This window comes from Hylobates moloch, unplaced genomic scaffold (assembly GCF_009828535.3).
Source record: "Hylobates moloch isolate HMO894 unplaced genomic scaffold, HMol_V3 SCAFFOLD_16, whole genome shotgun sequence".
Classification (NCBI taxonomy): Eukaryota; Metazoa; Chordata; class Mammalia; order Primates; family Hylobatidae; genus Hylobates; species Hylobates moloch.
In genome coordinates this window covers 40,920,478-40,947,081 of record NW_026652291.1, presented here as the reverse complement: position 1 = coordinate 40,947,081, position 26,604 = coordinate 40,920,478, and the positions used below count along the sequence as shown (strand labels likewise).

At 41.6% G+C, this 26,604-nt stretch overlaps 2 protein-coding genes across 10 annotated transcripts in view; one reads left to right on the top strand and one right to left on the bottom strand.

Moving 5' to 3' along the window:
• ZBTB25 (zinc finger and BTB domain containing 25) overlaps window positions 1-3,042 on the bottom strand; it is a 55,728-nt gene extending 52,686 nt beyond the window's left edge. For 2 of the 6 annotated variants that reach the window (XM_032180486.2, XM_032180487.2), the window contains exon 1: window positions 2,104-2,393. Coding sequence is in view for 1 of the 6 variants with exons in the window: in XM_032180488.2 (XP_032036379.1) it covers window positions 1,341-1,453 (113 nt within the window). In the remaining 5 variants the exon portion in view is untranslated. The other 4 variants (XM_032180485.2, XM_032180488.2, XR_004252797.2 and 1 more) reach the window with 3 other exon arrangements.
• An 87-nt stretch (window positions 3,043-3,129) lies between these two features.
• The window catches only part of ZBTB1 (zinc finger and BTB domain containing 1), a 28,883-nt gene continuing 5,408 nt past the window's right edge, over window positions 3,130-26,604 (top strand). The window contains exons 1-3 of one of the 4 annotated variants that reach the window (XM_032180481.2): window positions 3,130-3,391; window positions 15,022-15,173; window positions 19,792-22,770. In XM_032180481.2, coding sequence (XP_032036372.1) covers window positions 19,810-21,951 — 2,142 coding nt within the window. In that variant the 5' untranslated portion in view covers window positions 3,130-3,391; window positions 15,022-15,173; window positions 19,792-19,809 and the 3' untranslated portion in view covers window positions 21,952-22,770. Of the gene's footprint in view, window positions 3,392-13,800; window positions 15,174-19,791; window positions 22,771-26,604 lie in introns of those variants that run through there. The other 3 variants (XM_058429796.1, XM_032180479.2, XM_032180480.2) reach the window with 3 other exon arrangements.

Sequence of the window (26,604 nt, the reverse complement as noted above, 5' to 3'; positions counted from 1 at the left end):
CTGCTTTTTTAAAACAAGGAAAAACCCTGCAATAATATAAAACCCCCAACTCTTTTCTGGCCCTGTTATTGCTAAAATGGACAAGTTGGTCAGGCACCACCTACGGACCACAGCAAATAAATCACTTTGGTTCAGTGCTGGGGAGGGCATTATGCAACACTTCCCAGCACAGCCCTGGCCAGGATATTTTACGGCCAAGGCACCTCCTCCCCAGCTAGACAGCCTGGCTCCTTCATATTCCCCTCAGGAGGTAGGGTGGAAGCTCACAGCTCCACTTTGTAAGGCATAGAGGGCAGCTAAAAGTCCTGCTTGGCCTCTCTGGGCAACCACAGGCGCCAATAAATCAGCCACAGGCGATTCTCTCATTCCCTTCCCGGCTGAAGCAGGAGCAAGATATAATGCAAAAGAGCACTGATTGGACTTCAGAGATAAGCGATCTAGGCTTAAATTCTACTGCAAATGAGTGTATCACCACAGCCCAGGTAATAAGCCTGTTTCCTCAGGCTTGTAACATGAAGACAGTACCATCTCCTTTTTGGTAAAGACACAAAGTTCATCTACTGAAGCAGCTAGTATGATACTTGGCCCACTGCAAGTACTCACTAAACAGCGGCCAACTTGAGCAGAATCCATCTCTACTACATGCAAATAAGACATTCAAGGTAGGACTGGACAAAAAAGGTGTTAACAGGTTATGTGGGTTCCTTTCTGCTTTCTTCCTGACCATACCTTGATATTTCACTGATTGCCAGCTCTCAGAACTAATCTATTCCATGTCATATCCCATCAGTGTTCTGTTCCCTATTAAGGAGTTGATGTCCGATAACGGATTCATGATTTACCCTTAACTAACATATATCCAGATTGTTAAAGAAGACTTTGATGCCTTAACCTAAGGAAGCAACCAATGCTGCAAATAAGAGTCATTCTTGAAGAGAACAGCAATGACATTTTCAGGGGTGGCTCGGGGGTGTAGGCTTTTAGTTCCACAAATACACCATAGGCGGCCTACCTCACCTAGAAATACTATCAAACCCACACAGTGGCCATGCCTGACTTCTCCATAACCTGAATCAAGCCAAGTATAATGACCTCCGCCGGATACATTCTCTACAGGTGAGTGGGGTAAACTGGCACTGTGGTCCTGGCATGGTGGACAGTGCAATCACCAAGGTGTCTGGAGCCGTGGAGTCTTAGCTATCAAGAGGTGTAGCTAGCTCCAGCTACATCACGGTCTTCAGGCCTGGTGTCTTCTCTGTAAAACGAGAGGGATGAAACAGATTTTCTATAAGGCATCTCTCGGCTCTAAAATTTAAGATTCCAAAGTGTACTTTACACACATGACAGAATCTTGTGAGAGGATCAACAGCTCTGCCAGAAGGACTTGAGCCTCAAGAGAAAGAATGCCAAATGTAATCCCTTGGGGTGATCCAGGCTCTAACTGTTGAAACATGCTAGGTGCCGTCAGGTTCCAGGTACTACGTTGTGCTATGCGCTGCCTCCGCAACTGATAACACCTGATTACTCCAAATACTGAGTGCCAGAGAAGACGGTGACAAGATGGGTCCAGCTTCAAAAGAAAAACCGGATTTGCTTAGAACAAGATAAACATAATTTGAAGACAGAAAGGGGGGGGGATGTCTTCTTCCCCTAGAAACTAGGTAATCACAAGCTGGGAGTGGAAACAGTAGCCGCAGCGTCCTCCCAGCATCTGGAAAGTCGCCCGCTCGTAAGAGGGGTCGGCGCCACCCGAGGGAGGCCGCAGGCCTATTGGGGTTTCCTTCTGGGGGTCGCACCCGGACCCGCGGCCGGGACGGCTCTGCATCTTCGCGGTACCCCGTGTGCCACCCTGAATCAGGCCCCGGCGGCCGCTCCTAGGAGCAGCAAAGGGTGGTTCTGGGTATTGGCCGGCCCAGCGCTCACTCGCGGATGTATTTTCCTCCTGTGCCCTGCCTGACATCTCAATCGGACCAAAACACCCCTCTCCCCAGCTACTTGCATCTGTCCCGCGACCGGTGCAGCTGCAGGCCGCCGCCCTGGGTGGCTCGCGGCGGGAGGGACTGAGCCCGGGGCAGCCCACAGGGGCAGGGCCGCGTCGCTTACCCAGATGCCGCCGCGGCGGCAGGCCGACTCCTCCGTGCAGGAGGGGCGGGCTCCCAAGCCGCGCACTGCAAGCAGCGGCGCCCGCTCACGCACTCCTCGGCCGCCTCTCGCGCGGCTTCCCGCGCCGGCAGCCCGCGATGGCCCCACGTGACCGCGTGTCTGGTAGCAGGGGAACCAGGGCGTCAGGGCCGGGGTGTGCGTGCGTGCGTGCGTACGTGCGCGCTCTCCCGCCCGCCTCAGTGGCCGGGCGGGGGTCGGCCCGCGCTCTGAGCGCCGCCGCCACCACAGTTCGCAGTCGTGACTCTGTAGGCGGAAGCATAGGGACAAGCCTGAGCGTCACAAGCTTCCCACAAACAACCGCGTGACCCGGGGACTTTCCCCAGAGTGTGCAAAAGCACAGGCACCCCCTCAGTTCTGGGGTGAAGGTGGGGGTGGGGAAGGATGCGCCCGCCGGTTCGCTGGGGAAGGGATGAGGGCGCGGGGCCAGGGAGGCCGAGCCGCGGGAGCCTGGGTGGAGAGGCGGTCTGGGCGAGGTGGGGCATGGCGGGGGAAGTGACTCAGGGCCAGAGGCGGACAGGCCCACAGAAGGTGGGGTGGGGGGGCGCGGGGACTAGGCGACCCTGAACCGATGGGACAGGGCGAGGTTGCCGGAGCACTCGAGGCGGACCGCGAGTGACGGCCCAGCTGCTGGGCCAAACGGGGCAGGGGTCTGACATCTGGACGGAATGGGAAAGCAGCCTCGCATCCTGCCCTGGGGAGTCGGGAGGAGCCCAGTCCCATCCAGCTGTGCAAACAGGAGGAGGAGGAGGTCCCAAGCCTACCCTTGAGAGGGGCAAGAGGGGTGGTCAAGCCGCCGCCGCCGCGACGGCCCCCGCGGTGCGGGTTGCGCCAGCCTCCTCGGAGCCCGACGCAGAAACTTGTTGCAACAAACAGGCGACCGCGGGTGCCCCTAGCAGCCAGCGGCAGAGTGGGTGGGCGGGCGAGAGGGAGGGGAAGGCTGGCGGACGCCGCAGCGAACTGGTGGGCAGACCCGGAGTCGCCGCGTAAGCGGGGCCGGCTCAGTGCGGTGCGGCAGGCGCGGCTGTGCGGCAGCGGAAGTCCTTTGTTGCAGCACAGTCCCTGGCAGAGCCAGAGCCTCTCCGCGCAGCCCAGCCCGAGCGCCGAGCGCCGAGCGCCGCGCGCCGCCGCCACTGCAGCTCGCGGCCCCTTCGCCTCCGCCCGCCTTTCCCGCGGCTGATTTGCCTTAAACTCCCTAAAATCTCCGCAGCTCTGGTTCCTGCTGCGGCCGGTAAGTATTTGCCAGTTGTGGGGCTATTTGCGCAACTTTAGCCCAGGCCGGAGGGCGACGGGCCGCGGGCCTGGCGGAGTGCGGGGCCGGAGCGGCGCCGATCCGTGCGGGGAGCCGGAGCGCGGCGGACGCGCTGCAAGGACCCGGTGACGGGCGGCTGCCAGGCCGCCTGCTTGTTGCCGGCGCGTCAGGTCCCGGGCGTGCGGCCTCCCTGAGTCGGAGGCGAAGCCCCTACGGAGACTAGTTCCCAAATTAGTTACCTTCTTTTCTTTCTTTCTCTGCCTTTATTTTTTTTCGAGGGGGGAGGGGAGGTGTAGACGGGAGGCGGGAGAACCCGGTTGATTGACGTGCCTAGAGCCCGCTTCTCTCAACTTACAGCTGCGGCTCGGCGGCGAGTAGGAGGGGAAGTGTCCCGGAGCCCGAGGCTGCCGACTTGGGCGCGCTCCGAGGGAGGAGGCGTAAGAGCCGTGCAAATTCTTGCTACGCTGTTTCCCACCCCCTCTCTCCGGCACACACGCATTTCGTTCAGTAAAAAGTGGAAGGTCTGAGTTTGGGAATTTTAAGTGGAAAAGATCTGTTTCTTGGGAAAGAAGTGCTTTTGCTTGCAGCGGTGGGCGCTTACTAGAAGTTCGGTAAATGTGTTGGATGCAGATCGGGAGTCGTTACTACTAAAGTATGTAGGCAGGGTCTGAGCTCAGCCACCCCACCCAGTCTCCTTTTCTACCTAAGCAACGCGTGTACATGATCTGAAGGGTTGACATGACATTTTCTAAATTGGGCGCATCAGGAAGAGGTTGATGAAAATCCTTGACGTTTTCTGGGGATAGGACATTTGTATGTGTGTGATAATGTTCTTAAATCGAATTTCAGTGTGGCAGTGCACGCAGATTCTTCATTGGTGTTAGTGTATTTCCATACGGTATGTATCACTACAAGAAATAGTGTTCCCTTTGACACTCGAACCCAAGGAGTGGTCCGAGGCTTTTTGAGGCAACCTAGGATCAATGTCTTGAGCTGAAGTTGGAGGCACTCTGAAGCAGATTTGGTGAAGGATGCAGTTCTCATAATTTACAGAGCAATCACAGTCTTCTTTGAAACGGAGAAATTAGATTCCATGAAATTTTGTCAGTGCAGATAGATATGATGTGGAGAAACGGGGAAAACTGAGTACAAAAAGATGAGGCTTGAATGGTGGTTGGCCATCATTTGCTCAGAACCTCAAAACTTTGCTTTTGAATCACTTGCTGGATATCTAATAAAGTCTCAATAATAACTGGATGACTTTGGGAGCTAGAAAGGGGGGTTCCTCTTAAAGAAACAGGAAACTGGGCTGGGCGCAGTGGCTCACGCCTGTAATCCCAACACTTTGGGTGGCCGAGGCGGGTGGATCACCCGAGGTCAGGAGTTCGAGACCAGCCTGGCCAACGTGGCTAAACCCCATCTCTACTAAAAGTACAAAAATTAGCCTAGAGTGGTGGCGGGCGCCTGTAATCCCACCTACTCAGGAGGCTGAGGCAGGAGAATCGCTTGAACCCGGGAGGCGGAGGTTGCAGTGCGCCAAGATCGTGCCACCGCACTCCAGCCTGGGCAACAAGAGCGAGACTCCGTCTCAAAAAAACAAACGACAACAACAACAAAACAGGAAACTGAAGCATAGTGGAGGTGAAATGCTTTTCCAAAGGTTAATAAACATAACGTCTACAGTAGAGCCTTCAGTTAACCTCTTACATTCATTTCATGAGCAGGCTTTCTCCATTAATACCACGTTTTCATGGTATTGAATAACTCAGGTTGAACAGTCTTTCCTGAAGCCTTTCTATTCTTCCCACTCCTAATACGATGGCCTACTTTTTTGGGGTTTTTGTAGGGAAGGGACTGGTGTATCATTGCCAGAGAAAAGAGAAACCATATTTAACCAGGGCCTTAGCAGGGCATGAGCACAGTCACAGCCACTTGCTCTTGACCTTGTGCTTTGATTTCAGTTTAACACTTCTAAATTTTTGTACTGCTTCCTCATTCTCCTCTTTTGCCAGGCTCTGGGGAAGATATAGTTCATGGACCTTTTTAAGAGTATCTCGTTTTCTTTGTACCATCATTTCCCTTTCTGATGTGCAGGAGAAAAGAAGTACCTGCTTTCAGACTTACCCTCTAGCCAAGAAAAGCACTAAGCCTTTGGTGCAAAGGAGAGGAAACGATCTGGTATAGAAATACAGAAAAATTCCCATAGATTTTTGTTAATAAGCTGCAATCTGTTGTCTTCCCAAAAAGTTGAGGTATATTTGAGAAACATCTTCTTGAGAGGTCACTTTGGTCTCTATAGAATGTTTTCTCCTGACATTTTCTTCTGTGCTAGTATCTCATGCTAAAATGGTGAAATTATTTTTTCTCATATTCTATGTGAACCAAATTAAGTGTTACTCATGTCTATTTTTTTCTCAAAATGGAAATAATTTTTTATTATAAAATCCATGCTGTTTGTAAAAATTCAGTCTGTACTGAAGTACATAAAATACAAAAATGAAAGTCATTTTGACTCCCACTCCCCAGAGATAATCACTTTGTACAGTCAATTCCTTGTTTAAAACGAGAGACGGCAACATTTGATCACAGCTGTGTGTGCCTCACTCTGCCTGGGGATGGCCTGTGGTGATTCATGGACTCATGTTCTCTGTTCACATTACTCAGGTTGGTAAGAATTGCCAGGTAGAGGAAAGAGGAGTGTTTTGCATTGGGCTGATTTAAAATTATTTGATTAAGTAACTGGGCTGCTATTTTAGGTTTGTCCTTATTAAATACTGTATCATGGTGGGCTACTTTTCATACTTTGTTCATGATAATGTTGTTGCCCAGCCTCTGATGGATTGATTTACAGCAGCCAAACACATGAAAACAAAAGCAAACCCTCACCTTTATGGAGAGTTTCATAATTTATAATTAGGAAGGGGTGGGTATACTTGCCATGAAGACCACTGCCAATATATCCATGTGCTGATATGGGATGGGGGGTTCCTCTTGATCAGCACCAAAGATTGCATGCTGAACATATGGAAAGGAAATTAGACGAAAGAAGGGTCAATGACTGCTGTTTTCAGATGTGCCATGGAAGAGACTGATATTGGGGAGGAAGCAGCAGGGACTCACTCCTTAACCATGTATATTTAAGAAGAATGAACTGTGAAGAAGTTGATGCTGATCTAAAAACAGAGCCCCAAAATAGTACATAGAAAGTTAATTACAACATTGGTTATTTGAGAGTGTTGGAGACATGGGTGGTTTTTATGCTACTATGTCTTTGAATTTAAAATAGTTTTCAAAATAAAATTTGAAGATTAAAGAATTAACCAGATTTTCTTTTGTCTATATGAGATGCATGCAGTCCTTTTTAGAGATGAGTTCCATCCCCACTTTGAATCTGCAGTATTAGAAGAGGCATGCTCTGGTGGACAGTGGGGAGTTAGCAGATGGAAGGGGATTTGGGGAAGGGACTGGACATTCTTCCTGCAAGATGGGGCAGTAAGAGAATGATGAGAGCTTTTAGATTCATGAAAAAAGTGACTCTAGGAGGCTTACAATGTTCCAAAGGGGCACTTCAGCTAATAGTCATATTCAGAAGAGTGTTGTCTGGTTTACACAAACTGAAACTTAGGGCTTTGAATCAAGAGTCTCAGCTTCTACTTACAAGATAAGCAGTTTCGGGGAAGTCAACCACTGAACCTGTTTCTTCATTTGCAAAATGAGGATAATAAAAATACCTATCTCAGAGTGGTTGTGAGATCAGTTGTATAATGTATGGGAAAATGCTTTAAATTTTAATTTTAATTTTAATTTCCAACCACTATATAAAAGTTGCCATGATTGAAATAAACAAAAAATTGATAAGCAAAATAAAACTTACCTGTTTAAACATTTATTCATTCAAAAACTCATCAAATATCAACTAAATGTCAGACATTTAGTAATAACTGAGATACTGCCCTGATGTCAAGGAGCTTACAGTAAAGCAGGGGAGCCAAATAATTGCAATATCTGCCTTAAGTGTGGTAATAGAGCATCACAGTTTGGATGATGCATTATTGGTACCACATTGTTGTATGTATAGGCTGTTTTGGCAGCATAGAAGAGAGGCATCTGCCTCACCCTAAGATCAGAAAAAACTTCCCAAAGAGGCCAGGCCCAATGTCTCTCGCCTGTAATCCCAGCACCTTGGGAGGCCTAGGCAGACGGATTGTTTGATCTCAGGAGTTTGAGACCAGCCTGGCCAACATGGCGAAACCCTGTCTCTACAAACAATACAAAAGTTAGCTGGGCGTGGTGCCGCATGCCTGTAGTCCCAGCTATTCGAGAGACTGAGGTGGGAGGAACGCTTGAGCCTGGGAGGCGGAGGTTGCAGTGAGCGGAAATTGCCCCATTGCACTCCAGCCTGGATGACAGAGCCAGACCCTATCTCAAAAAGAAAAGAAAAGAAAAGAAAAAAAAAGTCCCAAACAGAGTGAGCTAGACATTGAAAAGGTTCTAAGCAAAGGAACAGCATTTGTGAAATGGCAAGGCTTTTGGTGTGTTAGGTTATTTGGCATCAGGGGGAATCTTAAGGCTTAAAAATGGAGTTAAGTTTCTTAGAATGAACATACATTTTATGATACTTTTTATTGGTTTCATTTTGTTGAATTTTAATTATATGATTGTGATGTTTTCAGCATTTTGGTTTGAATTAAACAAAACTGGAGCCACAAAATTGGAAACAATGCAATTTTTAAAAAAATGTGTAGGATCTGGCCGGGTGTGTGGTGGATCACGAGGTCAGGAGATTGAGACCACCCTGGCTAACATGGTGAAACCCCACCTCTACTAAAAATACAAAAAAAAAATTTAGCCAGGTGTGGTGGTGGGTGCCTGTAGTCCCAGCTACTCCAGAGGTGAGGCAGGAGAATGGCGTGAACCGGGGAGGCGGAGCTTGCAGTGAGCCGAGATCGTGCCACTGCACTCCAGCCTGGGTGACAGAGCGAGACTCCATCTCAATTTAAAAAAAAAAAATGTGTAGGATCTGCTCAAAGAAGGAAACTGGGTAATCCCTCCCATCATCATAGAGAGAGCTGCCTCACCAGTTATTTATTCAGTAACATTTACTGAATACTTAATATTTCAGAGAAATGAAAAAGCCAAAGTCCTCGCCTTGAAGTTGCTCACAATCTCATGGGGGAGACCAACACATAATTATAACCAATTCTTATTTAGCACTTACTCCATGAGAGATACTACTTAACAATAACTCTTCAGAGGTAGAAAGGATTACCATCCCTTCTTAGAGAATTGAAGCACAAATTGACTAAGCAACCTACTCAAGGTCACACACTTAATAAGTGGCAGAGCCAGAATTTGAACCCAGGCAGTCTGGTTAGTTTGTGCTTTAAAGCCTACTTTATGTAGCTGTTCTGATTATTAAAATACAGTGTAAAGAGTGCAAAATAAAGAGGTAATACACAATGAGATCAAAACCTAAAATAGTGGGAGAGGAAGGTGTTACAGAGGCTTTCTGCAGGAGGTGATAAAACTGATTTTTAAATGATATGTGGGAGGTTCAGACCCAAAGAACCAATCGGCATGAGTAAAACTGGAGGGGAAGTAAGAAATTCATGAGGTATACTGGGTGTGTGTGGAGGTGGGTGAAGGTGGTGACAAGCAGTTTTATGTTGCTTGAACATGAAGTTTGAAGCAGGCAGTAGCTAAACATGTAAGACTAGATGGGTGGGCATGGAGGGCCTTGTATGCCTCAATAATGATTTTATACTTTAGCCTGAAGATATGTAAGGGGAACCATGGTAGAATAGTGTGATATGATTTTTCTTCTTCATGAATCATCTTCAAAACAGCCATTGCTCTGGGAAGAAAAAGATTACCTGAGAGTGAAGGATTTGAGAGACTGGTTGAGGAGCCTATTTTAATAACTCAGGAGTGATAATAGAGGCCTTGCGAGAGCAGGAAAGGTAGGGATGGAGTAGATTGGGCAGATTTGAGAAATATTTAATGGGAAAATTGGCAACACTTAATTGTTTATTATGAGGGAGAAGTTCTAGGCAGCTCCCAAGCAGTCTAGGTGATTGGTACATAGTGGTGGCAGCCGAGACAAAATACTGGGAGGGGCATTTTTAAGTGGGTTCCAGACAAAATCTGAGTCCACAGAATTAGTACTTTGAAATAGAAGTCATACAAAACGAACCCTGAGAATACGAATGCCACGTGCAATAAGGGATTTCCTGGTGAAGCGTTTTTAGCTGAGAAGAGCCTACTGTTTACACAGTGCCCTCTGGTGGTCAGAAGATGCTGTGCTGCCTCGTTAGGATGAATGGATTAAAATGTACTTTTCCTCCTCTACTTCTGGAGGGAGAGAGGAATATTCCAGAAGCCACTGTGTTCCTTCTGCTTTCTGTGTGGATAAGTTCATTTCTTAGGATATAATGCAACTGAACTACAGGAACATCTCACTTATTTATAAGTTATTTGGTTGGCAACCTCAGCTATTCAGTGCCTTGGCCTGATGCAAAAGAGGAAGGAAATATGATCGCCTGTCAGCAAAATTCAGGAATTAAAACTTTACATCTTACTTATGAGCATTTCCCTAGATCTTCAGAAGATGTTGTGCTTCCTCTTTAGGATGAATGGATATGTAGATTCAATTTTCAATGAGTTTTTGTCTAATTTTACAGCCAAGAAGAGATTGAAATGGTGGGCCACAGGCGATCAGCACACCTTTCAGAAGTGACAGTTGTTGGCTTGCAAGTAAAGAGACAGAAAAATACTAACCAGCCAACAAAGCACAATCTCCAAAAGCATAACAGTCTGAGGCCATTTTGTGTAGATGCAAACAACCCTTGCAAATTTGAACAACTACTATATTTCAGCAAAACATAATTGTTTCAGAGGAGAAAACAGCCAGCCAGGTGATGCTATATGTGTAGGCTGCAGTTAGAGTAGTATGAAGAGCCCTAGACCAGGATTGAGGAGACGAAGGTCTTATCCTGACAGCCACTAAAACTAAATGTGACTTTGAACATACCACTTAACCTCTTAGGGCCTCAGTTTGCTTTTTGATCTATAAAGCAGTAGGTTGAACTTGATCATTTCATAAAATTCTATAAACTGTAATTATGACATTAATTTTTTTTTAAATTGTACTGTGCTTGGATTGAAAAGGCAAAGGAACATTTGTCATCTCTAATTTATATGAGTCCTCTGAGAAGTATGATTATCCCAATTTTATAGATGAGAAAATTGGGCTTAAAGAAGTAAAGAAGTTTCCGCATAGCTAAACTAGTGGTAGAGTTTGTATTCAAACAAACAGTATATGCTATCTGGGTTCTTTTTTAATTCCTTCACTTGACAAGCACGTATTAAGTGTCAACTATGTGGGAAGAGTGTGCTAGGCACAAGGAACACAAAGGCCATTAAGCCTTGTCCCTGTCTTTGAGGCTTCAGTACAGTGGGCATTGCTGTATCACACTGCTCCTTGGATCTCTTGTCAGTGCTAATGATACAAGTAATACTACTGCACTGTTAGGCTTAATATACAGCTCCATTATGTCTTTAGGGTGTGGGTATAAAACCAAGCCACCATTTATATTATTGTTTCTATGGGAATATGTGTTTCAAGTTCCAAATAAATTAAAAATAAAGTTTTAGGATATAACCCAGTTATAATTGCAGAACTTCCTGTACTAAGTACTCAATTTGGAGTCTAATGCACAGCCACTAGTGCAGATAGTGCATAAAATTTTCTAAACTTGATCGTGTTTGTCACTTAAGTGTGTTGAAATAAAACCTCTTATCTTTGGGAGCCTCTACAACTGGTTATTCCTGGAAGTTTCAAGGAGAAACCTAGAGAATGTAATAGGGATTGGACCCTATACCCTGCAAGATGGTATTCTAGGAAAGAATTTTGCCAATGTGACATTATTTTTATAGATGGCAGATGGGCTCTAGAGCCATATTGCCTGTGTTCTAATCCCATGAAGTCCTCTCTTTGTGATATTACAAAGGTTATATAACACTATATGCCTCTGTTATTTAATCTTGAAAATGAGTCTTATAGCAGCATCTACTTTGTAGGGTTTGTTATGAGGATTAAATGCTAAAATGATACTTATATATGCATACATACACATAAAATGATACCTATATTTGGATACATACACATATATGCACACATACACACATGTATATACATACATGTATATATGCAATATATATGTGTGTGAGATATGCACACATATATTGCATATATCCATATATATCCATACGTATATATGTGAGAGGGATATATACATCTCCCTATACATCTGCCTGGAATAGAGCCTGGCATATAGTGAGACATAACAAATGTTAGCTATTCATACTATTATTGTATTACAGTTGTCATTTACTCTACTTTGATAACCTTCATCTACCAGTCCAGTAAAGCAAATCTACCTTCCCTCCCATTACATTTCCAGCCAAGCTGCTGTGTACCCTCCTCAATTATTTACATACACATCTATATAAATACTCGAAATGCCTCACCCTTGCTTTCTGTTTATCCTACTCATTCATCAAGGCTTTACTCAAATCCTACATTCTTCCTAAAGCCTACTATTTTGGTATAATTAATGCTTTTCTTCTAAACTCTTGCTGAACTTTATTCAATATAGTTTATTTTTATTTTTATTTTTATCTTTGAGATGGAGTCTTGCTCTGTTGCCCAGGCTGGAGTGCAGCGGCTCAATCTCAGTTCACTGCAACCTCTGCCTCCAGGTTCAAGCGATTCTCCTGCCTCAGCCCCCCAAGTAGCTGGGATTACAGGCATCCGCTATCATGCCCAGCTGATTTTTGTATTTTTGTAGAGACGGGGTTTCACCATGTTGGTCAGGCTGGTCTTGAACTCCTGACCTCAGGTGATCCACCTACCTCAGTCTGCCAAAGTGCTGGGATTACAGGTATGAGCCACCGCATCCGGCCTCAATATAGTTTATTAAACTCCTCAAATTGTTTCTTGGTTTCAAGTTTAATCCCTCATATACAGTTATCTCTGTTGTACACCATCCTTCTCCACCCTCCATTTCAATGCTCTATCCAGTGTTAGGAACATTATGAGTGTTCAATAGATTCTGATATTCTGATGTTAAAATGTAAGAATCCTTTCATTACATTTTAGACTTTTAAAATACTCTGTAATCCTCAAATCCATATGCATACATAACATTCAACCTATAAGACATAGAAATAGGTAAAAGGAAACATATATACATAAATCTTCCTTGAGATCCAGAGGTAATTGTAAGTCAGTCAGAGATTGGGGTGCTGAATTGGGACTGTGATGCTAGGCTCTCTAGACTTTCACTGAGGCTAAGCAAATCTTCAAATGCCTCATTGGTGCTGCAAGTCTATGACACAATTTAGAGGGTGATTATTTGCCTCACAGAAACACTTTAAAATTCCTTTAAGTTACTTCTTTATTCATTGGATATGCTTATTTATAGACCCTTAAATTATCATTTACCAAGGCTGGAGCAAGAGAAACTTCCAGCAAGACTGTTATTTCCAATTTGAGAGATCTAGCAATGGAGGAAAAATATTTCTGAAATCTTACTATGTCAGTGAGAAATTTACTGAAATAGTTTACACAATATAACTTAGGGAACACATCTATTGAATAAGACTAGATTGAAATGTATGGATAAAGCCACATTACAGATAAAGAATTCAGATGGGGGTAATCACTTGTTCAATAGCATCCAACCAATGAATCCTGTATTAAGGACTCATGCCCAGTCCTTGTTTAGTGTTCTTTCCAGAAGGCCATACTGTATAGTACCAAGGAAGTGCTATATAGAGGTTATTACTATCTGGGTGGTCAGGAGTCCTTGTTCTGTAGCCCTAGTATGTGCTTCAGCACAGTTAACTATACCCTGATACATTAAAAACCCTGTATCTTTGCCTTCTATGGAATAAGAATGTTAGACTAGATTAGATCTCTCTAAGCTCTAAAAATCTATGACTAAATTACTTAATATGCTTAATGTGCTTGGTGGCTGTTTTTAAACTTGAGATGAGCCGTTAAACTTTTTCAGACTAAAATTTTAAAAATCCAGTATAAAACTTTTTGGATCACCTAACTCCTTAATTCTTGCTGGAGTTCTGCACAGTGGGTATCCTTCTAGCCTTAGGGTAACTCTTGGCATTATATAGCTTGTTTTCCTTATCCGAATGACATTAAGTCCTTTGAGTCACATTGGAGGTTCTGCTGTCAGGCCCCAGCCCTTGACTTCTAGTTGTGCTAAACTTGTCCTACCAGTGATGCAGCTAGTAGTACAAACAAAAGCAATCACAGATTTCAGTCATAAAAACAAGAACAGCTGAAATACAAGCTGTCCATTTACTTAAAACCTTTTATAGGCTTTACTAGAACATAAAGTTCATTAAGTTTTTTTGGCAGCATTATTAAAGAGGTCAAAAAAATGAAAAAAGAGCAAACTCCTCTTGGAATTTGAGTGAAATTATAATTTAATAAAAGTGAATGCCTCATAATTTTTTTTTTTTTTTTTTTGAGATGGAGTCTTGCTGTGTCACCCAGGCTTGAGTGCAGTGGCACAGTCTTGGCTCACTGTAAGCTCCGCCTTCCGGGTTCCCACCATTCTCCTGCCTCAGCCTCCCAAATAGCTGGGAATACAGGTGCCCGCCACCATACCTGGCTAAGTTTTTGTATTTTTAGTAGAGACGGGGTTTCACTGTGTTAGCCAGGATGGCTCGATCTCCTGACCTCCTGATCCGCCCACCTCTGCCTCCCAAAGTGCTGGGATTACAGGCGTGAGCCACCTTGCCCAGCCTCAAAAATTTTTAATGAAAAAATTATCTTCAAGAGATAAGCTAAAAGTCTCACAGGAATTTAGATCCGTCCTCCCCTGCCGCATACTCCTTTACCTCTTTTTGGTGTAATAATCCTTCTTAAAACTTTTCTGGGCTGGGCACAGTGGCTTATACCTGTAATCTCAGCACTTTGGGAGGCTGAGGTGGGAGGATTGCTTGAGCCCAGGAATTCGAGCAACATAGCAAGACCTCGTCTCTACCAAAAATATACAAAAATTAGCCAGTCATGGTGGCATATGCCTATAGTGCTAGCTATTCAGAAGGTGTGAGGTGGAAGGATTGCTTGGAGAATGAGTACCCATATTAAAGCAGGAACAAAATGCTATTGAGGACATTCTGAGCTATGATGGCACGCCAGCCTGGGTAACAGAGTAAGATCCTATCTCAAAAAAATAATAATTAAAATTTAAGAAAAAAGAAAAAAGCTTTTCTGAATGAGGTGTAACAAGGACAGAGTTTCTGGTACTAATGTGTGAATGATTGCTATTATAAGTTACTCTGCCTAAAATCAGTTTTACTCAGAACTTGGACATTTGCATAATAATGTTACTTAAACTACAATTCTAGGTCAGCCTAAAAACTGTTGTGTTAGGATTAAAAATTAGACACAGCATTTGTTCAGCTTCCATTTGTTCAGCTTCCAGCTCTATAGGGGAAATATAGGAGTATAAACATGGAGGCAGTGGGATTCACACTGTGATCCGTCTGACCCAGAGCACTTGTTCTTTCTACTACAGCATGATGCCTTCTTCTGTAGAGTGGGTGCTTTACGGAATACATGTTGAATGAAATCACTGATCTAGGAAAAGTAAAAATTCCTCAAATGAATACAGAATACTTGTGCTACTGCTGATGATCAACACTTTATACAGTGCCTGGTATACCAAAGGTACTCAATAAATGTTTGTTGAATTAATAAGTGTGCATTAAAATGCTATAAGTGCTCTTACTTAAATGTTTTAGTGTTTTATGTTAATAAAAGAATATGTATTTTTACTCAGTTGAATTGTGACTATAACTATAGATGTGCCTGTCATATTGATCTTCTATGTAGTTGTATTAATTTTGGTTGCTGATGATAAAACTGCTGCTCATCTAGATAAGAAAGGGTCCTTGGAACTTCTACGCTCTTTATATCATTATTTCAAGCCTGGACTATTTAATACTTGAAAGTTTTTATAGATTAACTACTGGCTTTCTAATGGACTCTTATTTGGAAGGAAATTTTAAGGTTATCAAGTCAAACTTATCCTGATGCTTAAATAAGCATCACCACCATTACAACATCCACTATTACTTTCATTATTACACGCCAAGCACGATGCATTTTACACATTGCCTCTGTGAATCCTCATATATGATATTGTATTTGAGGTATTATTATCCCTACCTTTACAGTTCAGGAAACTTAGGGTCAATGAGGATAAGCAATTTCCCAAAAGTGGCAAAGCTAGATAAGAAGCCAGGTCTGTCTGATTCCAGGCCCATGCTCTTTTCACTTATTATACTGTCCTCAATAGCATTCTGTTCCTGCTTTATATGGGTACTCATTCTCCAAACAAGTTTATTTCATTCTTGAACTACTCTTATTAATAGAAAGTTTTGGTTTTTTAGAAATAATACCTATTCCCCTGCCTCTTACTCTATGGTTTATTATTTATTAAATGTCTCTCTAAATCCTAGAAAAATGACTATAGACATAGAAATTTCATCCTACTTAAAACTGGCTGGGGTCAACATTTTTGTGTATTTTTTTCGTCTTTTTTTCCCCCCACCTTTTGAATAAGGTTGTGGCGTGGATTTGTTTTATATAATTCTAACATAATTTTGTATGCTGTGTTTATTTATTTGGCTCTCCATCTTGAACATGTTTCCCGCTTCTGTAGTTTCCATTACTTTTTTTTTTTTTTTTTTTGAGACAGAGTCTTGCTCTGTCAGCCAGGCTGAAGTACAGCGGCATGATCTCAGCTCACTGCAACCTCCCTCTCCCAGACTCAAGCAATTCTCCTGCCTCAGCCTCCTGAGTAGCTGGGTTTACAGGCATGTGCCACAACACCCGGCTAATTTTTATATTTTTTTTAGTAGAGACGGGGTTTCACCATGTTGGCCAGGCTGGTCTTGAACTCCTGACCTCAGGTAATCCGCCCACCTCGGCCTCCCAAAGTGCTGGGATTACAGGCATGAGCCACTGCGCCTGGCCCAGAAATATAATTTTTAATTCACTGCCACATGACAGTGAATTCTGGGGTGTAGATTTACCTTAAGACTCCTTTTTTTACTAGGCATTCAAATTAGAAGTAACTCATTAATGACTATTTTTGTGCATACATTGCTTTTTGTATTTAGATACATACTGAACCTAATTCCTCACAGCTTTTTACAGATACCTGAGTTACAGAGGTTTGAAATATTGTACCTACTTGAAACTTGATCTGGCTTCCAGAAAAGGTGCAGTGGTTGCAATTTTAAGAAGGCAGCAGGTCTCATCATAAGCCATCTTCATTTCACCAGTCCCATATCTCTGGCTATGGAACTTTATGTCTTAGAGGTGGCAGGATGGACATATAGGTAGTAAAAGGGTGTATGACCCATATGTGATCGGTGAGGAATGGATAAAAAGCAAATAGAAGTACGTAAACTTAGATACCCTTAATTGCTACTACAGAGCTTGAAGAGTGAACATTTTATTTCTCTGAACAGCTTGTTACATGTTCTTTTTAAGTTCAGTCAAATTGCATAGGAACTTATTTTTAAGTAGAAGATAGATTCTGAAGCTTTATGTATACGGATTAAAAATTGAGGCTAAAATTTGATCTTATTTTAACTTTATAATATGATAGGATTTCTAGTGCTTTTAATATTTCCTCTCCTTTCTTCCATATCCAAAGTCAGCTCCCTACACTAAAAATACTTAAATGCCCACTAACATTAAGTCTAATGTTAAGTGAAGAAAACTAGTTGCAGAGAGGTATATATATATATAGTATGATACCATTTAGGTTAAAAAACACAACAAAAGCAAAACTATGTGCCTGGCATCTCATAGGTACTCAATATGCTAACTATGTACATGTGCATCTCAACAAATCTGAAGGTATATAATCCAAAGTGTTTGGAGGGGTTACCTCTGAAAAGAGGTATGTGATCTGAGGTGTGTTTTTATTCTATATGCCTCTATGTTTGAATTTTTTGCTACTTTTTTTTTTTTTTTTTTGTAAGACGGAGTCTCGTTCTTGTCACCCAGGCTGGAGTGCAGTGGCACAATCTCTGCTCCCTGCAACCTCCACCTCCCGGGTTCAAGCGATTCTCCCGCCTCAGCCTCCCAAGTAGCTGGGATTACAGGCACCCCCATCACAACTGGCTAACTTTTTTTATTTTTAGTAGAGACAGGTTTTCACCGTGTTGGCCAGGCTGGTCTCGAACTCCTGACCTCAAGTGATCCGCCCACCTCAGCCTTCCAAAGTGCTGGGACTACAGGCATGAGCCACCGTGCCCAGCCTTATTTTTCTCTTTTAACAATTAAAAAAAATAGAAGAGGCCAGGTGCAGTGGCTCACACCCACAATCCCAGCACTTTGGAAGCCGGAGGCAGGAGGATTGCTTGAACTCAGGAGTTCAAGACCAGCCTGGACAACATAGCAAGACCTTGTCTTTACTAAAATATTTAAAAAAAAAATGAATGTGGTGGCATGCGCCTGTAGTCCCAGCTACTCTGGATGCTGAGGCGGGAGGAATGCTTGAGCATGGGAGATTGAGGCTGCAGTTAGCTATGATCATGCCACTGCACTCCAGCCTAGGTAACAGAGCGAGACCCTGCCTCAAAAAAAAAAAGGAAGAAAACTTTACACTCTAAGGATAAATAAAATACCTTCTCAAATAAACCCACTGCTTCTTTATACCCTGAAATGCATGTTGAGCAACATGAGACACATTCTAACTCTATAGAATTATTGCTTCTCCGATAATTCAAGAAAAGACAAAGGCACTGATCAAACTTGTTTGGTGCCATTTCTATATAATCTAATAAGGTTTCTGTTGTTGTTGTTGTTGTTATTTTGAAACGGAGTCTCGCTCTGTCCCCCAGGCTGGAGTGCAGTGGGGCGATCTCAGCTCACTGCAAGCTCCGCCTCCTGGGTTCACGCCAGTCTCCCGCCACAGCCTCCCGAGTAGCTGGGAATACAGGTGCCCACCACCACGCCCGGCTAATTTTTTTTGTATTTTTAGTAGAGACGAGGTTTCACTGTGTTAGCCCGGATGGTTTCGATCTCCTGACCTTGTGATCTGCCCACCTCAGCCTCCCAAAGTGCTGGGATTACAGGTGTGAGCCACCACACCTGGCCCTAATAAGGTTTATTTTTATTTTTATTTTTGGGACAGAGTCTCGCTCTGTCACCCAAGCTAGAGTACAGTGGCATGATCATGGCTTACCACAACCTCAAAATCCTAGGCTCAAGCCATCCGCCTGCATCAGCCTCCTGAGTAGTTGGGAGTACAGGTGCATCATCATGCCTGGCTAATTTTTTTTTTTTTTTTTTTTTTTTTTGGGCGAGGTCTTGTTATGTTGCCCAGGCTTAATAGGGTTTTTAAAATAGATTATTTTTGCAACACATGGCCAATCTTGTATCATCTGTTGCTCCCCACACCCACCCCACTTATTTTTAAGCATATCTCAGATGTATCATTTCATCTGTAAAGTATATATATCCAAAAGATAAGGATTCTTTTTAACACAATCAAAATACCTTTCTCACACTTAAAAAATGAGCAATAGTTCCTTAGTATTAATCATCTAATAAGTTTTTAATACTTTACAATCTGTTAACTTCACTTTAAGTTGCTGTTTTATTTACTTTCATTACTCATATCCTTCAAGAGTTATTTTCTTTTTTTTTTTTTTTTCTTTTGAGACAGGGTCTTGCTCTGTCATCCAGACTGGAGTGCAGTGGCGTGACACAGCTCACTACAGCCTCTACCTGTCGGGCTCAGGTGATCCACCCACTTTAGCCTCCCAAGTAACTGGGACTACAGGTGATGCCACCACACCTGGTTAATTTTTTAAACTTTTTTGTAGAGAAGAGGTCTCACACTATTGCCCAGGCTGGTCTCAAACTCCTGAGCTCAAGCAATCCTCCTGCCTCGGTCTCCCAAAGTGTTAGGATTACAGGCGTGAGCCACTGCACTTGGCCTTCTTCAAGTATTTTTAAATTAATGTATTTTTTTCTGTTCAAATTTATTGTACATGTTCCCCCCAAGAGTTGTAATGAAACTAAAACTGTCTTTTGCTTTTGATGCCTTTGTTCAATATGAAAAACCTGAATAAATGGCTGGATGTCTTCATCTTCAAATTTAAAAAATGATTCAAGTATATATTATTTTTATTAGAATGGAAAGCTCTTAATTTCTTGATTGTAATAGCAAAGTCATGCAAGTCACAAATCATAATAAAAGTTAATTTTGTCAAGTGCTTTTCTATATCTTGTCTGACGTTAATATTTTTGTTTTACATAGGTCTCTAATTAATAGAAGATGGCAAAGCCCAGCCACAGCAGCTACGTCCTTCAGCAGCTAAACAACCAAAGAGAATGGGGTTTTCTCTGTGACTGTTGTATTGCAATTGATGACATTTACTTTCAAGCACACAAGGCAGTTCTAGCTGCCTGTAGCTCCTATTTTAGAATGTTTTTCATGAACCATCAGCATAGTACTGCACAACTGAATCTCAGCAACATGAAAATTAGTGCAGAATGTTTTGATCTCATTTTGCAGTTTATGTATTTAGGAAAAATTATGACAGCTCCCTCCAGTTTTGAGCAGTTTAAAGTGGCAATGAACTACCTACAGCTATACAATGTTCCTGACTGTTTAGAAGACATCCAGGATGCAGATTGTTCTAGTTCAAAATGTTCCTCTTCTGCTTCCAGCAAACAGAACAGCAAAATGATATTTGGGGTAAGAATGTATGAAGATACTGTGGCTCGAAATGGCAATGAAGCCAACAGGTGGTGTGCAGAGCCAAGTTCAACGGTAAATACACCACATAATAGAGAGCCTGATGAAGAGTCTTTACAATTAGGTAATTTTCCTGAGCCACTATTTGATGTATGTAAAAAAAGTTCCGTGTCCAAATTATCTACTCCAAAAGAACGTGTGTCAAGACGCTTTGGGCGGAGTTTTACCTGTGATAGCTGTGGATTTGGCTTTAGCTGTGAAAAATTATTAGATGAGCATGTGCTAACCTGTACTAACAGACATTTATACCAAAACACAAGATCTTACCATAGAATAGTAGATATTAGAGATGGAAAAGACAGTAACATCAAAGCTGAATTTGGTGAAAAAGATTCTTCTAAAACATTTTCTGCACAGACGGACAAATACAGAGGAGACACAAGCCAGGTTGCTGATGATTCAGCTTCAACCACTGGAAGCAGAAAAAGTAGCACAGTGGAGTCTGAAATAGCCAGCGAAGAGAAAAGCAGAGCTGCTGAGAGGAAAAGGATTATTATTAAGATGGAGCCAGAAGATATTCCTACAGATGAACTGAAAGACTTTAACATTATTAAAGTTACTGATAAAGACTGTAATGAATCCACTGACAATGATGAATTAGAAGATGAACCTGAAGAGCCATTTTATAGATACTATGTTGAAGAAGATGTCAGCATAAAAAAAAGTGGTAGGAAAACTCTAAAACCTCGAATGTCAGTAAGTGCTGATGAAAGAGGTGGTTTAGAGAATATGAGGCCCCCTAACAACAGCAGTCCAGTACAAGAGGATACTGAAAATGCATCTTGTGAGCTATGTGGACTTACAATAACCGAGGAGGACCTCTCATCTCATTACTTAGCCAAACACATTGAAAATATCTGTGCATGTGGTAAATGTGGACAAATACTTGTAAAGGGTAGGCAGCTTCAGGAACATGCTCAACGATGTGGCGAGCCCCAAGATCTGACCATGAATGGGTTAGGAAATACTGAGGAGAAAATGGACTTGGAAGAGAATCCTGATGAGCAGTCCGAAATAAGAGATATGTTTGTTGAAATGCTGGATGATTTTAGGGACAATCATTACCAGATAAACAGTATCCAAAAAAAGCAGTTATTTAAACATTCTGCCTGCCCTTTTCGATGTCCTAATTGTGGCCAGCGTTTTGAAACTGAAAATCTAGTGGTTGAACATATGTCTAGCTGCTTAGATCAAGATATGTTTAAGAGTGCCATCATGGAAGAAAATGAAAGAGATCACAGACGAAAGCATTTTTGTAATCTGTGTGGAAAAGGATTTTATCAGCGGTGTCACTTAAGAGAACACTATACTGTTCATACTAAGGAAAAACAGTTTGTTTGTCAAACATGTGGAAAGCAGTTTTTAAGAGAGCGTCAGTTGCGACTGCACAATGATATGCACAAAGGCATGGCCAGGTATGTCTGTTCCATTTGTGATCAAGGAAACTTCAGAAAACATGACCATGTACGGCATATGATTTCTCATTTATCTGCTGGTGAGACTATATGCCAGGTCTGCTTTCAGATATTCCCAAATAATGAACAGTTGGAGCAGCACATGGATGTTCATCTGTATACATGTGGAATATGTGGAGCAAAATTTAATTTGAGGAAAGATATGAGATCACATTATAATGCCAAGCATTTGAAAAGAACCTAAGTGATTTTCTACTGTACTAATGTTTAGATGATAGCAGATAAAACACCAAAGCAAAGGATATGAGCTATTTAGGAATTGATTATATAAGATGATTTGTTAGAAACAAATTTCAAGGCCCTTTTAACTTTAATATTTTTGTTTAGGATTTTAAGTATCTACATTTAGGTATTAAATGTTTATCATTTTTGTTGTTTCTTAATAGAATTATTTGTTTTTAGTTTTTCTTAGCTATGATTAAAATTACTTTTTAAATGTAGACTACAAGTGGTTGTTACCCATTCAATGACTATTAAACTTTAGTTTTTCATCAATAAGGTGATGACTTCACTATTTCTATGTGTGTTTTTTTTTTTTTTAAGGTTATCCTGTGAAATTTTAAACCCAGAATCACTGGCCATTTCTGTTTAAATTTTAAAAATTCTTTAAGTAATTATTGGAAACTATCCCATTCACTTTTAGTGAGTTAACTACTCTTTATTCCCCCTTATTAATGAAATTCATATTCTTAAATTGACAAGCTTATTAGGCAAGTTAGGTGCACTGAATCTAAACTTTAAGGTTGACATGGGCTCAAACTTGGCCTAAAAAGATTGATGGACCTGAGGAAATTTTTATAAATGAATATTTCCTATAATTGATAAAATATTATCATTTAATTATCACATTTAAAACTTATATTAAGTGTAAATTCCAGTGGCTTTACCTCACTTGAAAAATTAGTGGAGATAAGCCATTTTGTTTTGTGATATTAAATTTAACTATGATAGTTAATTAAAAAGACCTATCTTGTATTCATTAAAAATACTTTAATTTAAAATATCCTGATTTCTAAAGTGTGTTAGTTTATTGATTATTTTTGTTTATAAATAGACTTTAATAGCTCTCTAAGAATATGACCTCTAAAGGAAAAGATGATTTTTTACAATACATACTTTTGGAACTTTGATATTTGAGAAAGCTTCCATGTATATTGATAAATCTAATAAAATAAAGAGATCAATTATAAACCTGGTTGTTCTATAAAAGTAGAGTGCACAAAAAAATGTCTTGTGTTTTATACTGTCTAAGATTTGGAGGAAATGTGGCAAATTGCAGTTTATCGCCATATTTTATCATTTTTTTCTGTAAAAGACTATAAAATTTGAGGATTATAAAATAATCACAGAGTATATCAGTGGAAACAGTTTATCATTTTTTCAGTTAAAGTAGTAGTATTGTTAGTTGTTGCTGACACAGGGTCTACATAATTACATGTGAATTAAAAGATTGGCAAAACTGACCCACCAATAAACACATCTATTGAATAGAATGCGTTTTAATGTGAATTACTTGCAATGTAGTACCCTTTTCATAATGAAAAGGATTTTAATTAACTCCTAATTTTAAAAATATAAATTTGTGATTCTGAACGCTAATAGCATTGCTCTTTTTGTTCACATCATATTTAAAATATGCAAATCATATTTTGTATACAATTTACATAAAAGAACAAGTTGCCAAAAGAACTGAGAGACATACTGGTGAGTACAGATTTAGTTGAAAGCATTAGAGCACCGTGTGAGCTCAGAGATTTGTGGGGATATGTTGAAGTGTTAAGTAAGGATAGGAACAGCACAGGAACCAAGTGCAGAATTCAAATAATGGGAAGTAGGCAGGGGACGGGTAGAGTACACACAAAAATTAAAAATTTAACAGCAAAAGCAGGAAAAGTGATTCATCTTACTCTTACTTAGATACAATAGTTTATCAAGTAATTAAATTTGAAATCCAACTTAAAATGAAATGTGGTACGTATATTACTGACAGGAACCAGGAAAAAGTTCTCTAACCCAGAGACCATCAGAGAGTAGTATAAAGAGATCAGATAAACCAAGTTTCCAAACTACAGTAAATAGTATCATAATGGACATAATTTTCTTTGAGATCACTTTTTTCATGACTCATCAAAATTTTTCTTGCAGTGGCTTTCCCCATCATTAAAAAATAGGGCTTTTTCTAAATACTACCACTTTTTGAAGAAACGATTATCTATTCCATTAGGAAGGGGGCTTAATTTAGTGTTTTGACATGTACTAACAGCTAACAATTAGCAAGCAAATATATAAACTCTCCTCTCTAATTTTACATGACTGAGATGTTTATAGTTTTAGAAAGCCATACCTCAATTTATTTTTTATTTTATTTATTTTATTTTATTTTTTGAGATGGAGTCTCGCTCTGTTGCCCAGGCTGGAGTGCAGTGGTACAATCTTGGCTCACTGCAACCTCTGCCTCCCAGAATCTGCCTCAGCCTCCTGAGTAGCTGGGATTACAGGCGCACGCCACCACGCCCAGCTAATTTTTGTATTTTTAGTAGAGACAGAGTTTCACCGTCTTGTCCAGGCTGGTGTTGAACTCCTGACCTCGTGATCCACCCGCTTCAGCCTCCCAAAGTGCTGGGATTACAGGCATGAGCCACCGTGCCTGGCCACCTCAATTTTTTTTTCTGAGTTTCATGTTACACAGAACATACCTTTTTGTTTTGGAACTAGCTACAGGGAAGCACAGGCTTCTCTAAAGTGGAATGTACAATTCTCCTTATCAAGGCAAAAAGTTAACTTAAAGACTACTTGCTTTTTAAAATTAGGGAGAATGAAAAATATCCAGCATTTTTCTCCAGCCCAGTTCTCCAACCCAGTTCCCTAATATCTCCTTCCTCTCCTGGGGCAGAGCTGCAGAGCTGTCATTCCTTGCTGTTGCTTCTTGCCCTCCCTGGGTGTGAAGGTAATGAAACAAGTTTGTTGAAGCTGGCAGATCTTCTGCCTTTGTAACTTAGGTGTTCAGGTTCCAAATCTAAAAATGAAAGGAGAATCTACACAGATATATAGTGGAATCAAATTCTCTTTCTGTCTCATGAACACTGTGAGACTCTTGCTTTGGCCCTTCTTTTATTCTACACAGCAAGAAAACCCAGAGGAATGGTTAGCAAGCTTGCCATCAATTATAGTACAATACAACTTGCATGTTCTATGATTCCTTAGTAAACAGGACTAAGAATCTCAGAAATTAATAAAGCACAACCAAGGCAGCAGTAGATTAGGACTCAGAAATGTGTCTTCATCTCCCCCATGTTTTTAAGGTAAACATATTCAGAGAGGCCAGATGTGGTGGTTTGCATCTGTAGTTCCGGCTACTTGGGAGGCTGAGGCAAGAGGATCGCTTGAGTCCAGGAGTTCCAGACCAGCCTGGGCAACATAACAAGACCCTATCTCTACAAAAAAAATTTGTTTAATTAGCAGGGCATGGTGGCATGCACCTGCAGTCCCCAGCTACTCAGGAGGCTGAGGTGGGAGGATCGATAGAGCCTAGGAGTTCAAGGCAGCAGTGAGCTATGATCATGCCATTACACTCCAGCCTGGGTGACAGAGTGAGACTCCATCTCTGAAAAAAATTAGAAATGACGCACATGGGTTAAATGGTATATGGCAAACTAACAGTTTGAGTATGGACAAAAATTCAATTAGAAGAAAGGATCCCAGAGGGGCTAATTATTAAAAAAAAAAAAAAAAGTTTGCTAGAGCAGTCAGGACACTAATTAAAAGGAAAAGTAGAGGCTGGGCACCAGCACTTTGGGAGGCGAAGGTGGGTGGATCACCTGAGGTCAAGAGTTTGAGACCAGCCTGGCCAACATGGCAAAACCCCATCTCTACTAAAAATACAAAAATTAGGCCAGGCGCAGTGGCTCAAGCCTGTAATCCCAGCACTTTGGGAAGCTGAGGTGGGTGGATTGCGAGGTCAGGAGTTTGAGACCAGCCTGGCCAACATGGTGAAACCCCATCTCTACTAAAAATACAAAAAAATTAGCCAGGCATGTTGGCACATGCCTGTAATCCCAGCTACTTAGAAGGCTGAGGCAGGAGAATTGCTTGAACCCAGGAGGTGGAGGTTGCAGTGAGCCAAGATCACACCATTGCACTCCAGCCTGAATGACAGAGCGAGACTCCATCTCAAAAAAAAAAAAAAATTAGCAGGGTGTGGTGTCAGGCACCTGTAATCCCAGCTACTTGGGAGGCCAAGGCAGGAGAATCTCTTGAACTTGGGAGGTGGAGGTTGCAGTGAACTGAGATCATGCCACTGCACTCCAGCCTGGACAACAGAGCAAGACTCCATCTCAAAAAAAAAAAAAAACCACACATGAAAAATCATGTTTTACTGTAGCTAAAAATATATATAAGCAGGATACAAAAATTGAATAAAAATCAAACATTTGAAAATTATAGGTGAGATGAGTAGGGATTAAAAATAATATGACTATAATTATAATTATAGAATGCCTAATGGAACAATTTTATGAACGTGCCAAGGATATGCCTAAATATTTGAGATTTTTGTAAGTAATGATGAGAGAGGAAAAAGTAACTGAGATATTATCTTTTATATTCTAATAAAAGTAGGAAGAGAAGCTGGTGGTGGTTGACAACTTTTTCCCTGGTTAAACAATACTCATTCCTCTAAGTCAGTAGTTAAGGAACTTCATATTTAATAAATTTCTGGAAAATCTTCCCCAAAACCAGTTTAACCATTGTAATATTTAAATTAAACATAAAACTTGTGTCATTGTTAACAAAAAGCCAAATCACTACTAAAAGAAAAAAAATCTGAGTGTATGTGCAC